General features: G+C 50.3%; 2 protein-coding genes across 4 annotated transcripts in view; one reads left to right on the forward strand and one right to left on the reverse strand.

Moving 5' to 3' along the window:
* LOC127033326 (zinc finger protein 239-like) overlaps positions 1-14,966 on the forward strand; it is a 156,146-nt gene that overhangs the window by 5,415 nt on the left and 135,765 nt on the right. The gene's annotated exons all lie outside the window — the stretch shown is intronic.
* The window catches only part of LOC127033298 (putative zinc finger protein 66), a 34,482-nt gene continuing 23,757 nt past the window's right edge, over positions 4,242-14,966 (reverse strand). For 2 of the 3 annotated variants that reach the window (XM_050921275.1, XM_050921273.1), the window contains 3 exons: positions 14,660-14,786; positions 13,967-14,080; positions 4,242-9,424 (listed from right to left, as the gene is read on the reverse strand). In XM_050921275.1, coding sequence (XP_050777232.1) covers positions 8,208-9,424; positions 13,967-14,080; positions 14,660-14,693 — 1,365 coding nt within the window. In that variant the 5' untranslated portion in view covers positions 14,694-14,786 and the 3' untranslated portion in view covers positions 4,242-8,207. The remainder of the gene's footprint in view (positions 9,425-13,966; positions 14,081-14,659; positions 14,787-14,966) is intronic. The other variant, XM_050921274.1, reaches the window with a different exon arrangement.

Consider the following 14,966-nt stretch of genomic DNA (forward strand, 5'->3'; position numbering starts at 1 on the left):
GTTGTTAGTGCTTCCAGGCTTGCAGCATGCAAAGGTCCTTTGGCAGATGACTCTGGTTCATGGAGGGCTTGTAGACCGATGCCGTGTTTGGAACACCATTACTTGCTTCTTGGCGGTGGCAGGGTCCAACTAGATTTCCAAAACTGGTGTCTGGAGGGTCTCTCCACCAGTAAGGTTTGGCATTTAGGGGTGTGCTGCCCCCCCCCACACCCCCCAGAGCACAGCCTGACAGGGTGATGGTTGGAAAAAGGCCTGCACCTCCTCCCTTCCTCCCACCCACCCCGCTCCGCTAGTTGCCCCCCGCTGCTCTGACCCACTTGTGCTCCCCAAGCATTGTTCCAATATGTGTCACTGCACCACTCAGACAGCGTCACCTGCTGGACCTGCTTGGGGCAGGGTGTGTGTATATGTGAAACCTGGACATGCCCTCCAGAGCAGTTCAGAGGTGTTGCAGCTACAATTTATGCCAGGCCAGCCCAATGCCCAGCCCTGTTGGAAGCAATCAGTGAGTGGGCAAGAAGAAGGGGTCCCGGTGGTTGAGTGTGAGAACACAAGGGCTAAAGGAAGCCTGGGAGTGGGACAACGGGCAGAGACACCAAGTTGAGGGGGGGTGTCCCCTCTCCTTTGTGCTGGATCATCACCCTTACTCAGAGGATCAGGTTAGGAGATTGTCCGTGGTGGGGAGAGGGGCTGCCCACCCCCGTGGGGTCATAGGCACCATTGGGGTTGTCAGTTAGTAGATGAGGGGGGAAACCCCAGCAGGTTTGGTCACCGGCAGTGGGAGTGTTTCCTCTTCTTCCCAGGCCAAGGGGCAGCCCCTTGGGACACGGCTCGAGCCTTCCCTGATGAGGCACCTGCCTGGCAGAGATGCCAGCTGGGACAACATGAAGGACCCCTTGGGACTCACTAGGCCCCTGCTCCGCCTCTTCTGGCCGACGCCCTCCCTCTTCCCACCGAGGCCACGCCCCCTTCTCGCTGCTCTCCGGCCCCTCTGTGGGGGGTGGGGGTGTGAGAGTTCGGTCAAGGCCATAGAGTGGAGGGGGGCGGCGGAGAGCTTGGCCCTGGCCAGAGTCGTATTCTCAGCCCCAGCCGGGACCATGGCAGAGCTCTTGGCCATGGCCAAGCCCAGAGCCCCTCCTTTATTCTACCCCTTCCCCCCATGACCCCGCCCATGACCCCACCCCAGTCCACTGCTCCCCCTGAGGGCCCCCCCCATTTGCTCTTTTCCACTATCTGCCCCTGCTGGCCCTGAGACTGAGCTCATCCAGCCCTGGGACCACAGAAGAGGACTTCCTGATGGGGTCCTTCCACTTTTTGCTTTCCTCGGCCATTACTGCTGGCATCAGAGGTCTCACTGGTGGCGGTAGTGTCAACAATAGAGTCCCTAGCTGGGCCAGCAGCTGAGAGTGGGTGACAGGGGATGGATCACTTGATGATTACCTGTTCTGTTCATTCCCTCTGGGGCACCTGGCATTGGCCACTGTTGGAAGACAGGATACTGGGCTAGCTTGGCCATTGGTCTGACCCAGTATGTCCGTTCTTATGCTTGCCACTGGTGTTGCAATAGGACCAGCGATGGTGTTAGTGACCACAGGGGAGAAAGCTGAGGGGCGCAGGTAATGGTGCTGGGTGTTCCCCTCCCTCCGTTGCCTCCCCTTTCCCAAAGAATGAAGCTGCTGGAGTGGAGGTGGGTCAGAGGCCACCATTAAGGAGTGGAGGTGGGTCAGAGGCCACCATTAAGGAGTGGAGGTGGGTCAGAGGCCACCACCAGGCAGATGACCCATCCATTGGTGGCTAAAGGAGCAGGGTCAGGGAAAGTAGCCCAACGAATCCATCCCACTATCAGGTGATTGATAGATTCCAAAGCCAGAAGCAACCTTTGTGACCACCCAGCCTGACCTCCTGCATAGCACAGGCCAGAGACCTGCCCCAAAACAATTCCTAGGGCTGAAAAAGTCCCATCTTGCTTTTAAATTGGTGAATCCTCCATGGTAAATTGTTCCATTGGTTAGATAATCATACCATTAAAAATGTACGCCTTATTTCCAGTCTGGCAAGAGAGGGAAATCCAACAGAAGGGGATCGGCATCTTTGGTTGCACCGTGGGACTGCGTGAAAGAGGGAGTGACATGAGAGAGGATCAACTGAAAGTGGGGGCTAGAACGCCCGCGTGAGCTCACAAGCCAGATAAGGCACGGGGGGAAAGCAGCGAACTGCACAGGGTTATGGGAAAGACACCAGAGAACTGTGGGGACACGTGGGAGGGGAGCCCCAGCCCAAGGCGGGGGAGAGGGGCCAGTGGGTTTGCCCGGGCAGGGTGGGGCAGCAGATAGGTGGGCTGGGAGGATGAATGCAAAAACCAAACTGATGGAGAAAATTTAAGGAGAGGGGAGGAAAACAGACAAACAAAGGGCAAGAATAGGGCAGGGTAAGGTTGGTAGCATGAGCCACACCCTCGGCGAGAAAGCAGGCCCATAGATTGGAATGGTGGTTAAAATGGAAAGGGCAAAATCAGAGATGGGATGGGGGAAAGGAGCCAGAGTTAAGCTCAGGGGTGGTGGGCACTGCCAGAGGGTGACAGAGGGCAAAAATCCCAGTACATGTAGGGCAGAGGAGTAACAGTTGCCCCGGTGGGACTGAGACACCAGTGTTTGCAAAATAGGGTGTGGTGGGGGGGAAGAGGGGCTTTTTATTTTCCCTCCCACAAAACAGCACATCAGCATGGGCTGGGTTCTTAAAGGCCCAGGCATCCCAAAACCAAACCACTGCCACTCCTCTCTGTCTGATCGATCCAATTTGTCTTATCTGTGGCTGAGATTCCCTGAATTGCTTCCCATCCTCGTGATCCATTATTTTAAAGATATATTACATCAGCTAGTCATTTTTCACACCGCCTTACCTAGCAGGAACTGCTGCAGGTAGCAAATTACGTCAGCTCGTCGTTTTCCACCCCACATTGGTTGTAGCGGTACTGAACCGGCGGAGGAACCAGCTGCAGCAGCTTGGCTGGTATGACTGTGATATGAAGAGATCTGGGGATTCATCTGAGGCGCCTCCCAGAGCGGTGACCTTGAGCTGAGGAAGGCTGGGTCGGAGCCTGCTCCTGTGTCTGATCAAAGGAACGCACACGTACCTTGAGGGATCCAATACGCCTCATTTCAATTCTTGGCCATGTAGGTTGCATCAGTAGCAGGGCACGGGGGGGGAGGGGTCGTCTTGGCCTAGGGCTTGTCAGCAATTTGACCAGGCAGTAAGTGGGGCTACCTTAATTTGGATGGACTAAATAGGCCCCAAGAATCAGCAGCGTTAGCATCACCGTGTCATGGTCCAACGTGAAGAGCTTCACAAGGTTTGGAATACAGAGCCCTTGGGCTCTGTCATTTCCATGGCAACAGCCACCATTAAAGGAAAATCCCCTCTAGACAAAGGAAACCCCCTCCCACCCACATAAAACCCTCCAGGCCCATAGAAAGGTCTGAAACCCCAGAGCTCTGCCGGCTCTGGAATCTGCCCTCCGCAGTGCTCAAGGCTGAGCTTCCCACCTGGCTGCTGCGTCCACCAAAGGCCATTGTTACCCATTATTCAAGACAAAGGACTCCGGGAGTTTGAGAAACTAAATTTGACTTGTTTATTCTCAAGTGGGAAATCAGAAGTCAAAGCCCCCCTCCCGACCGCACCCAATGCCCAGCCCTGCTCGGTACGGTACATTTCAACCCCAGCCCAGCCCAGCAGCACCAGCAACAGAGTGACCTCTTACAGCGGGTAGAAGAGGAGAGAGGATCCGAGAGATGCCCAGGATCCAGTCACAAAAGCAAACTCTCTGTGAGCAGGAAACCCAGGGAGCAGCATCTCCAATCCCAGCTGAGACATTCGTGGTGTGTGTGGGGGATAGGCAAGGTAGGGAGAGCTTCTGCCATTCCCACCCCAAACTCCTGGCAACAAAAGTGCCCCATTTTCCCTCTGCAGGCCAGCGATACGCATACCCCAGCCCTTAGGCTCCCGTGGGGCAAAGCAGAGATGACCCATGGCTGCAGCTATAGAAATTGTTAGCCCCCAAAGTTCTGTGCTGGCCCCGGGGCACAGGTTCCTCCGAGTTGTCTGCCCACCCCGCTTCATTACACTCGACTTCTGGACACCCGCAACGCGCACAGATTCGCTGCAAAGCAATGCCCTCTCCCGTTGACTAGCTTCACCTCAGTTCAACGTTCTCCCTAGCACATGGCATCTATTTGGGTCTATAGTGTCACCAAATAGAAGTTTATTTGCTAGAACTTTACGGTGAAGATTCAGAGAGAAGCGAGTATAAGGATGGGAAACGTATGGTTACAACAAAGGGAATATATCAAAAGCAATCTCGAGACTATGCTTATTAACAAGTTTCTTTCCCATCTCCTAAAGCATTTCTCACTCAATGGTCAGTCCATACAACGCTCGTCCAGAGCTGGAATCCACTTGGAGACACTCATGCTGGCAGACTATCGCCTCCAGAATGGACACCGTCTTGTGCCTTCTTTCACTTTCATGCAGTGCCAGACCTTGTCTCTCTTTTGAGACCCAGGGCGTTTCGTTAACTCCAGTTTGTCCCCTGTTCAAGGTCTTTTTCGTGGACGCTTTTGTGCTTTGTAAAGGCCCACGCCCGCGCCTTGTCTGCACTTGGCTGGGCTGGAAGATGTAAACTGTTCTCACTCTAGGCCAAGTTGGCTCCGAGAGCCACCCCGCCCCAGGTGACCAACTTCATGTCCAGGAGCAATATTCTACACCCTCAAAACATTTCCCATACGTACCTCCAGCAATAACCACGACAACCGCACACAGACCCCTTTGGTCAAGTATCACGAAGATGGCAATTGCAGAGAAAAATTCCTATCTGGGCACGCTGAGGCAAATCCCTGGGTATACACTTGTAACTGTCTACCTACATCTGTTTTCAAATTTAAGGCACTTGGGTCACAGTTCTTTGTTGCCTCTGGCCTCGGTGATGGGGCTCACCCTGGATTTTGGAAAGAACAGGCCAGCTGACTAACCTACCTCTCTTCTCAGCTCCACTCAGCCTCCTAGGAATCAAGAGACAACCCCATCATTTCCTTGGAGGGCTCATTCAGAGCCCTTTAGCTTCACCGTCTTGTCTCGCTGGCCCCTGTGCACCGAATGCCACCTCGGCTGCCTGGATCTCAAAAGCAAACCCTGCAGGATTCTGACTGTGTCTCTCTCCCCTCCCACCCTGCCCCATCTGACTGTATCTTACATCTCTGCCAGGGGTCAAGTGTAACTTCCTGCCCTGTTTCAGCCTCTGCCTTTCGGACAACGACTCTCACATTCGCCCGTCAGTGTTTGCGCCAACGGCTGTTTACTGTGATCCCTGTTCAAACAAGGCTAACATCTCAAGGTAAAGGCTGGGGAAAATGCCTAGATGCTGGAACTTGGGGTGCTAGCCTGAAGTGGTTTCCATCATATACAGGGTTTATAAACTGGCTCAATGGCTCTCAGCACCTTCTCCCTCCCCGTATAAAATTGTTCCAGCACCCCTGGGAAAATGGCAAAAGATAAAATAAGAAAGGCCTAAATAGCATCTGGTCAGCTGCCTCATGAAGCCCCCAGTAAATCTGCTCTACATCCTGTCATGTGACCAAACGGCCAACAGGAAAGAGAGAACAGGTCATCCTATGGGGCGGGTTATGGTACACTTCCATGTTCCTACCAAGTGAAATCCAGGGCATGTTGTATTTGACTCAACTGCAGAAGAACAGCTTTACCTGAGCTCTCCCGTAAACTGCCTCATGCCTGTTTCACTTGGTGCCGCATGTTTTGTATCAAAATTTTAGCACCATTGTAACGAAGGGGGAAAAGAAAGAAAGAAGGAAAGAACCACACCACCACCACAACAAAAAAAACCCTTCCCACTTGCAAACAAACTGAGCGTGGCTGGCAAAACTCCACAAACCTCTTTGCCAACAGATGGAAACTGGGACTTAGGTTCAGAATGATCATACCGTGTCTGGGATTTATTCGAATTCCCCGTCCAAGTCTGTGACGCTTTCAGCTCCAGCCGTCCTGATTTAGGATCAAAGTAATCAGAGCGCAATCCCTAATCATGGAGACCTAAGAACAGTGTGTCATGTGCCACTTTGGGAAATACAGGGGTAGGATAAAGGGAAGATAAATTCTCCATGGCATGGACAGAAGGTCCATGAAATTAAGGGGGGAAATGATTAAATTAATAGGCATCAGGTTTAAAAACAAACAAAAGGAAGTACTTCTTCACACAGCGCACAGTCAGCCTGTGGTACTCATTGCCGAGTGATGTTGTGAAGGCCAAAACTGTAACGAGGTTCATAAAAGAATTAGATAAAAAGGCTAGGTCCATCAATGGCTATTAGTCAAGATGGTCAGGGACACAACCCCACGTTCTTGGTGTCCCTAAGCCTCTGATGGCCAGGAGCTGGGACTGGATGACTGGGGATGGGTCACTCCATAATTTTCCCATTCTGTTCATTCCCTCTGAAGCATCTGGCGTCAGCCATTGTTGGAAGAAAGGATACTGGGCTAGCTGGTCCATCGGTCTGACCCAATGTGGCCGTTCTTAAGGTAAAACTGGGAAGAGGGGAATGAAGTGGTCCTGGGGAAAGGTGAGAATCCCTCTGTCTCACCAGGTTGCCCTCAAGTAACACAGAGGCTAACACAAACCATTTTTCTATCCCTGCCCGAATCCATTTATAATCTATTCAGTTATGTCGTTCTGTTTTATTAAAAAACAAAAAAGCCTTTGGGACGACCTGAAGCAAGTTAAGAAGAACTAGGGATGAGGCACTGTGTCCCCGAAGCAGGAACTCGGTGACTAACACTCACCCTGCTAAACGAGCTCAGTGTGGGTCTGGATTAGAAAATGGGGTGAAAGTTTGGCCAGGGTCAGAAGGAAATGCGCTAGCTATCCCTGTCCACACTTCCTAATCTAAGAGAACACTCAGAGGCTGAGGGTGGCAAAGCTGAGAGAGGATTCCTAGGTCTCTAGACTTTTCTAGGGATGCTACAAGGGGTACTAGGGAAAGCAGGCCCTGTCGATTTTTCATTGCAGAAAGAGCAGGGGCATGAATAATAGGGGAAATCATCTCCCTAACCCCATCCCTTCCACCTCCTCTTATCCCATGATCCCCAAATGCCTGATAGCCCCAGCACTCAGCTCCCCCTGCTTCCCAGCTCCAATATTTAAATACTCCAGCACCATTCCCAAAACCCATCCCCCTTGATCTCTTATCCTTTGATCCCCCAGAGCCCAGCACCCTTGTAGATTTGGGGAGATGAGGAGTTACCAGCCCTCCAGGGACACTCACCCTGAAGGGAACAGCTCCAGGTCAGCTGAGGAGCCCAGCCCAGGGGCTGGTGGAAGATGGGGGGTGGACCCAGGGGTCTAGAGTGATGGTGGGGCCTGGCCCAAGTGTCCTTCTCCTCATCTCCATGGCAGGGGGATCCCGGCTGGGAAGGGAAGGGAGAGGGGGGAACTTCAGTCAGACAGAGGGAGCAGCTGGAGGAGTTTCTCTCTCTCCCTTCCCCCACCTGTGACCCATCAGCTCAGCTGCCAGGGCTGCAGTAGGGAGGAGGGGCTGATGGGGGCCTCTCCTCCTCTGCCTGGGGTTTGCTTAGACCAGGCAGAGCCAGAGGGTCACTGACCAGCTGCTGCTAGATCCTCACCTCAGCGATGGGCAGCTGGACACTTGGGAGCCAAATGCCCCTAATATGTGTGGCAACAAGGAAACAGATTTTTTTTTTTTTTTTTTTACATGGTAGCCAGCCCTAGTCAGGGCACTGGTAGAATCTCTCTCCTGTTGTCCAATAACTGCTTTGTCTAGGCTACAAAGTTTTCCTGGCATAACTAAGAGTGTGTGTGGGGGGGAATCACTTCCCCCCCCCCCCCCGTCATGCTGGCAAAACTCTTGAGTGTAGACGCAGCTAGTGCGTCTGTGGGTTTAGCTAACCTCCTTCCGGAAGGCTTTTTAACTAGGTTGGCAGAATATTTCTGTTGGCTTGCGCTGCTTATCTACTAGGTGACCCTGCCATCCGAGCTATCCTGGCCAAGGCTCTGTAGGGTAGACAAGCCCATTAACTCTGCTTGAAGTATTTTCCACGCTCAGGATGTTTAAGAGGTATCTTCCCTGCATGGATTTGCTGAGGCCTAATATAAATCCGAACCCCAGTTGTAGCGTCTCCCCCATTCAAGGTTTCTCTCCTGTGTGGAGCTTCTTGTGCACGCTAAGGTTTGATCTCCGATTGAAGCTTTTCCCGCAGTCGGGGCATTTATAGGGTTTCTCTCCTGTGTGGAGTCGCTGATGCACACTGAGGTTTGATCGCTGACTGAAACTTTTCCCACACTCAGTGCATTTATAGGGTTTTTCTCCCGTGTGGAGCCTCTTGTGTCTGTTCAGGGTTGAGTTTTGATTGAAACTTTTCCCACAGTCCACACAGGTATAGGGCTTCTCTCCCGTGTGGGTTCGCTGATGTGAAATAAGGGATGAGCTGTCACTATAGCTTTTCCCACAGTCGGGGCATTTATAGGGTCTTTCTCCCGTGTGGAGCATCTGATGTTTCACAAGCTGCGTACTCCATCTGAATCTTTCCCCGCAGCTGGGGCACTGATAGGGTGTCTCTCTTGTGTGGATTCTCTGATGTAAGATAAGGGTTGAACTCCGCATGAAACATTTCCCACAGTCAAAGCATTTATAAGGGATCTCTCCTGTGTGGAGTCTCTGATGTGTAACCAGTTCTGAGCTCCACTTCAAGTTCTCCCCACAGTCCAAGCACGTATAATGTTTTTCTCTGGCGTGGGTTATCATGGATGCGTCTCCTGCATGGATTATTTTGTGCGTATTAAGCTGTGATCTCTGACCGAAACTTTTCCCACACTCGGTACATTTATAGGGTCTCTCTCCCGTGTGGATTATAGTGTGTGTATTCAGGTGCGATCTCTTACTGAAGCTCTTCCCACACTCGGTACATTTATAGGGTCTCTCTCCCGTATGGATTCTCTGATGAGAAATGAGGTTTACTCTCTGAATGAAGCTTTTCCCACACTCGGTACATTTAAAGGGTCTCTCTCCCGTGTGGATTCTCTGATGGGCAATGAGGTTTGAACTACGACTGAAGCTTTTCCAACATTCAATGCACGTGTACTTTCTCTCTTCTGTCTGGATTTTCTGTTGGGCCGTGGTTTCCTTGGGATTACTGCATCTTCTCCTACAATTAACGGCTTTACTCGCTTCTTTCCCTTTGTGCCTCTCTGACTTGGGCTGATTCCCCCAGACTTTTCCCTGTTCAGCACTCTGGGAAAAATTCTCTTTCGATCTTCCCGATAACATCCTATGCAGTTCCTGTTGCTCAGGACATTCCTGCTGTGGATTCTCTTCCTTGATCTCACTCACTGTACCTTCACCTGCTGAAACAGAGAATCCAGACAGGAGTCATTCTCTGTGCTGGGGGGAAAGGAAATAAAGGGGAACGCAAGAACCATTGGGAAGACCGAGAAAGGTAAACTGTATTAATCCAGCTATAATTTTTCCTTCTCGGAAGTGGTTACAACTGGATTATTCCTCCTCATCTTCCAAGCACGAAGGCTCTTTTTTGTCTTTAACCTCTCTGTTCACGATGTAGGTGGATCGGGGCAGAGAACTGACTGCCTCTCTGACTCCCCAGCCAACTTCCTCTTTGAGGAGACAAATTCTAAATGATGATGAATAATCGTTAGCCATCTCCAGGCAGGATACGCTACCTGCGTACTCATCTGTTATACAAAAGATAAAGTCCCCGTCGTCTAAATATGGCTAACAGGCTTTGCTCCTAGAAGTATCTATTTACATTTAGCTGTATTAAAACCCACATTGTTTGCATGCACCCAGTTTACTAAGTGATCCAGACTGCTCTGTATCAGTGACTTGGCCTCTTTATTATTTACCAATTCGCCCAATTTGCATGTCACTGGCAACCATTACCAGTGATGATTTTATGTTTTCTTCTAGGACACTGAAAAAAAAAAAAAAGTTGAATAGTGTAGGGACAAGAACCGATGCCTGCAGGACTGCACTGGAAATAGAGCCACTTGATGACAATTCCCTGTTTACAGTTACATTTTGAGATCTATCAGTTATCCAGTTTTTAAATCCATTTAACATGTGCCATGTTAATTTTATATCATTGTCATTTTTTAATCAAAATGACATGCAGTACCAAGTCAAACGCCTTACAGAAGTCTAAGTATATCTTGATTTTAATAAAGCTTTTGACATTTCCCTAGTGTGCTTATGAGACTGTCTTGTGGTTAGATGAAATTACTATCAGCTGGGTGCACAACTAGTTCAAAGATCATACCCAAAGAGTAGCAATCAGTGGTTTTTTGTCAAACTGGGAGGGCATATCTAGTAGGGTCCCACAGGAGTCAGTCCTGGATCCAGTACTATTAAGTATTTTTATTAATGACTTGGATAATGGAGTGGAATGTACGCTCATCAAATCTGCATATAACATCAAGCTAGGAGGGATTGCAAGCACTTTGGAAGACAGGATTAGAACTCAAAGCAACTTTGACAAGTTGGAGAATGGGTTTGAAATCAGCAAGATGAAATTCAGTACAGAAAAGTGCAAAGCGCTACACTTAGGAAGGAAAAATCAAGCCCACAACTACAAAATGGGGAATAACTGGCTGGGTGGTCACACTGTTAAAAAGGATCTGGTGGTTATAGTGGAGCACAAACTGAATATAAGTCGATGTTGTGGCTGTGAAAAAGACTAATATGATTCTGGAGTGTGTTATCGGGAATATTGTATGTAAGACATAAGGTCATTGTCCCGCTCTGCTCGACACTGGGGAGGCCTCACCTGGAATATTTTGTCCAGTTTTGGGCACCACACTTGAAGAAAGATGGTGGGAAAACTGGAAAAAGGCCAGAGGAGAATAATAAAAATGGGGATTAGAAAACCTGACCTATGGGCATGTTTAGTCTTGAGAGAAGAAGTCTGAGTGAGGACCTGTTAACAGTCTTCCAATATGCTAAGGGCTGTTATAAAGAGTTCTCCATGTCCACTGAAGATCAGAGAATAAGTAATCATCTTAATCTGCAGCAAGGGGAATTTTGGTTAGATATTAGGAAAAATCTTTCTAACTATAAGAACAAGAACATAAGAATGGCCATACTGGGTCAGACCAAAGGTCCATCTAGCCCAGTGTCCTGTCTTCCGACAGTGGCCAATGCCAGGTGCCCCAGAGAGAATTAACAGAACAGAGAATGATCAAGTGATCCATCCTCTGTTGCCCATTCCCAGCTTCTGGCAAACAGAGGCTAGGGACACCACCATCCCTGCCCATCTTGGCTAATAGCCATTGATGGACCTATCCTCCATGAATTTATCTCATTCTTTTTTTAAACCTCTTATGGTCTTGGCCTTCACAACATCCTCTGGCAAGGAGTTCCACAGGTTGACTGTGCATTGTGTGAAGAAATGTTTCCTTTTATTTGTTTTATACCTGCTGCCTATGAATTTAATTTGGTGACCCCTAGTTCTTGTGTTATGAGAAGTAGTAAACAATACTTCCTTATCTACTTTCTCTAAACCAGTCATGATTTTATAGACCTCAATCATACCTCCCCTTAGCCGTCTCTTTTCCAAGCTGAAAAGTCCCAGTCTTATTAATCTCTCCTCATACGGGAGACGTTTCACACCCCTAATATTTTTGTTTCCCTTTTCTATACCTTTTCCAATATAGAATAGTTAAGTACTGGCATAGGCTTCTGAGGGAGGCTGTGGAATCCCCATCATTGGAGGTTTTTAATAACAGGTTAGATAAATACTTGTCAGGGATGGTCCAGGTATACTTAAGAACATAAGAACGGCCATACTGGGTCAGATCAAAGGTGCATCTAGTCCAGTATCCTGTCTTCCAACAGTGGCCAAAACCAGGTTGCTTCAGAGGGAATGAACAGAACAGGCAATCATCAAGTGATCCATCCCCTGTCCGCAGAGCAGGGGGCTCAACTAGATGACCTCTCGAGGTCCGTTCCAGCCCTACATGCCTATGTGTCTCTGAATCCCTAGAAAAGCCCAGATTTGTGGGCAGGTTCTAGGTTTGACCAGGAAGTCCACAAACTCTCCTAAATAGTCATGCTCCAGTAGGAAAAAAACTGTGAGGTTCCAGGGCATGGGATGCAGGTTCAGTAGGAATGGGACTTTGGGGAACCTGGAACAGACCTTTCCCCCATCCATGACGATCAAAGATGCTGATCTGATACATGGAGGAATATGAGAGACTTTGGATACTGAATCACTAATTTCTAATTACCTGTCTGAGAGGTCAATGATTTAGTTCTTATTTGTATGTATCTAATTTGCATCTGCTTAGTCAGTTGATCTAGAGACGGCACTTTAGCTCAAATTCTTTTAATTGTTAGAAGCCTTATGTTAGAGCCCTTCATAGGACTAGTGTAGACCCGCTGCCATAATAATGGGAGTGGGATGAAAAAGAGTCCCATGCAGGACTCTACCTTATGTCATGAGCTCCTCAAGGCAGATACTATCCTTCATGGGGGCTTAGTAAGCAACCAGCACCCAGTGGGCACTCCAGTAAACATACAGGACAAGTATAGCTGGGGGAAACCTGTTTGGTTGAATAGTTTATTCATTGGAAAATGCAGTTTCATTTGACCAGAAACTATCTGTGGACTTGTATCAAGTTCGGTGAATACTTTCAACCGACACCAAACACCTGAAATGTTGCAGAAATGGCTTAAACAGAACAATTTGCTACTACGAATGACAAGGAACAATCGCTGGGACCGGAAAGGTGAGGGTGAATGAGTCTACATACCAGTGGGGAGGGCATTCATGTAGGGTGTGGGAGACCCTCTTCCAATGACTGTTTTCTGATGAGTAGAGAAGCTTCAACGGGAGAGACTGAGTGAAGCCTACATCAGAAGATCCCACAGCCCACTGATTATAGCACGTTTTCTGAAAGGTGGGAGACCCAAGTTCAAATCCCTTCTTCCCATCAGGCAGACGGAGGAACTGAACTGGTGCTGGGTGAATACCCTAGTTCAGGGGTTCTCAAACTTCACTGCACCACGACCCCTGTCTGACACGACACCCTCCCACCCCCAGGCGGCAAGAGAGTAGACTGAGCCCCAGGCGGGGAAACTGAAGCCGCAATCCGAGCCCCATCACCCGGAGCGGGGGGTGGGCTGAAGTCTGAGCCGCATCTCCTAAAGCAGAAGCCCTCAGGCTTTGGCTTCAACCCCAGGTGGTGGGGCTCGGGCTTCGCTCCAGTCCCGGGTTTAACACCTGCCCCCGTGACTCCATTAAAACAGGGTCGTGACCCACTTTGAGGTCACGACCCATCATTTGAGAACCGCTGCCCTAGTCCCTGGGCTAAAGGTTGCCAGTTGTCCTCCTTTAGCCTCCCTCCCCCACAGCTGTTTTGTGCAAGAAACAGCTTAGACACCTGAATCCAGGACAGGGGTTCCTGGTCGTGGATCACCAGCAGAAACAGACGTCTCCCTGCAGCCTAGGCGCCAAAGTCCCATCGCAGGATGCAGCTCAGGACTCATCCCTCTCTACTGAGCATCTCCCCCATTCACTAATTTAGGCAGTTCCCCACCTAGCATGTTGGAGCAGAGGTGGGACAAGACGGAGACAGAGAGGCTGTTGGTCGCTTGGACAGCTCCACCTGCTGCTACTACATTTTGAAGCTAGAGGGAGAGGTTAAAAAAGGAAGGGAGGCTCTGTGCTTGGAAGATGAGGTAGAATAAGCCAATCGAATGACCCGGGCAGCTGTGAGTGACACCTGCCATCAGGATACGACACTTGTTGGCTACAACCCAGACGTGAATGAGATGAGGCAACACCTTTTGGGGCGGGGAGGTGTTACAGTTCCCCCCTCCCCGCCCTCGTTTCGCTTAACAGGGGCTTTTTGTGTCCGAAACCGACAACTCACCCATACGGGAGCCTCTTGGGATCTCCCCTTCCTCGGAGGTCTGGAGATCTGGGACCCACAGCTCTTCCCCTCGTTCCAGCTGGGTGATCAACTCAGGTTTGGGAACGGGGTTTCCTGCTCAAGGGGGGTGGAACCAGGTGAGATCAGCGTGTGTCAGGTACTGGGAGAGTATTAGTCACAAAGCACATTCCCCTGATTTTAACCTGTGCTGGGGGGATGTGGAATCCAAGCCAACTGTGGTGCCCAGTGATCACTCAGTACCCACAGTGATTGTGAGAGCTCTGCCTTGTTTCCACTCTGTGTGCATAACAACAAGAACTTCACTGCCCCTCGGCCCAGATTCTGTCTGGGAAGCTTAGCCCTTAAAGGCACAGCCCCTAACACCACATAGATGGGAACATGGCCTTCGAGCTCCTTCGGTGAGGCACATCTTTGGGTGTGGTGGTGGTGGTGTGGGGCAGTTGTGCGTGTGACACTGCTTCCACCCCTGGAAAGCTTGAGGGGTGGGGGTGAACTGGCATCCTCACTGCGTGGCTGGCTCCCCTGTCCTATGGGAGGTGTGCGCAGATGAAAGTCTCACACTGGGTCAGGAGACTGGGAAATCTAACTGACCAGGAAAGAACCTGAGCAGAAAAACTGGGCACATCACAGACCCCACGGCTTTTAATACCCGAGGGTACGGGAATCCCTTACCCAGCGAGGTCACCGTCTCGTAATTCTCCTGCATGACGTCCCTGTAGAGGGCTCTCTGAGCGGGGTCCAGCAGAGCCCCCTGCCCCTGGGTGAAATACACAGCCACCTCCTCGAAGGCCACCGACCCCTGAAACAACAAGAGACCCCACTCAGCACCTGCTGCCCCAGCCACAATCCTGCTAGTCACAGGGGAGGAGGGTCAATAAAATGGAAGCTTTGGGGGGTCATGGAATAGCAGAATCCCACCCCCACCCCGCTCAGAGCAGCCAGGAGGCTTCAGGGAGGGGAGAAGGTGGGAGCTCCTTGT

The sequence above is a fragment of the Gopherus flavomarginatus genome, chromosome 12, assembly GCF_025201925.1.
Source record: "Gopherus flavomarginatus isolate rGopFla2 chromosome 12, rGopFla2.mat.asm, whole genome shotgun sequence".
Lineage (NCBI taxonomy): Eukaryota > Metazoa > Chordata > Testudines > Testudinidae > Gopherus > Gopherus flavomarginatus.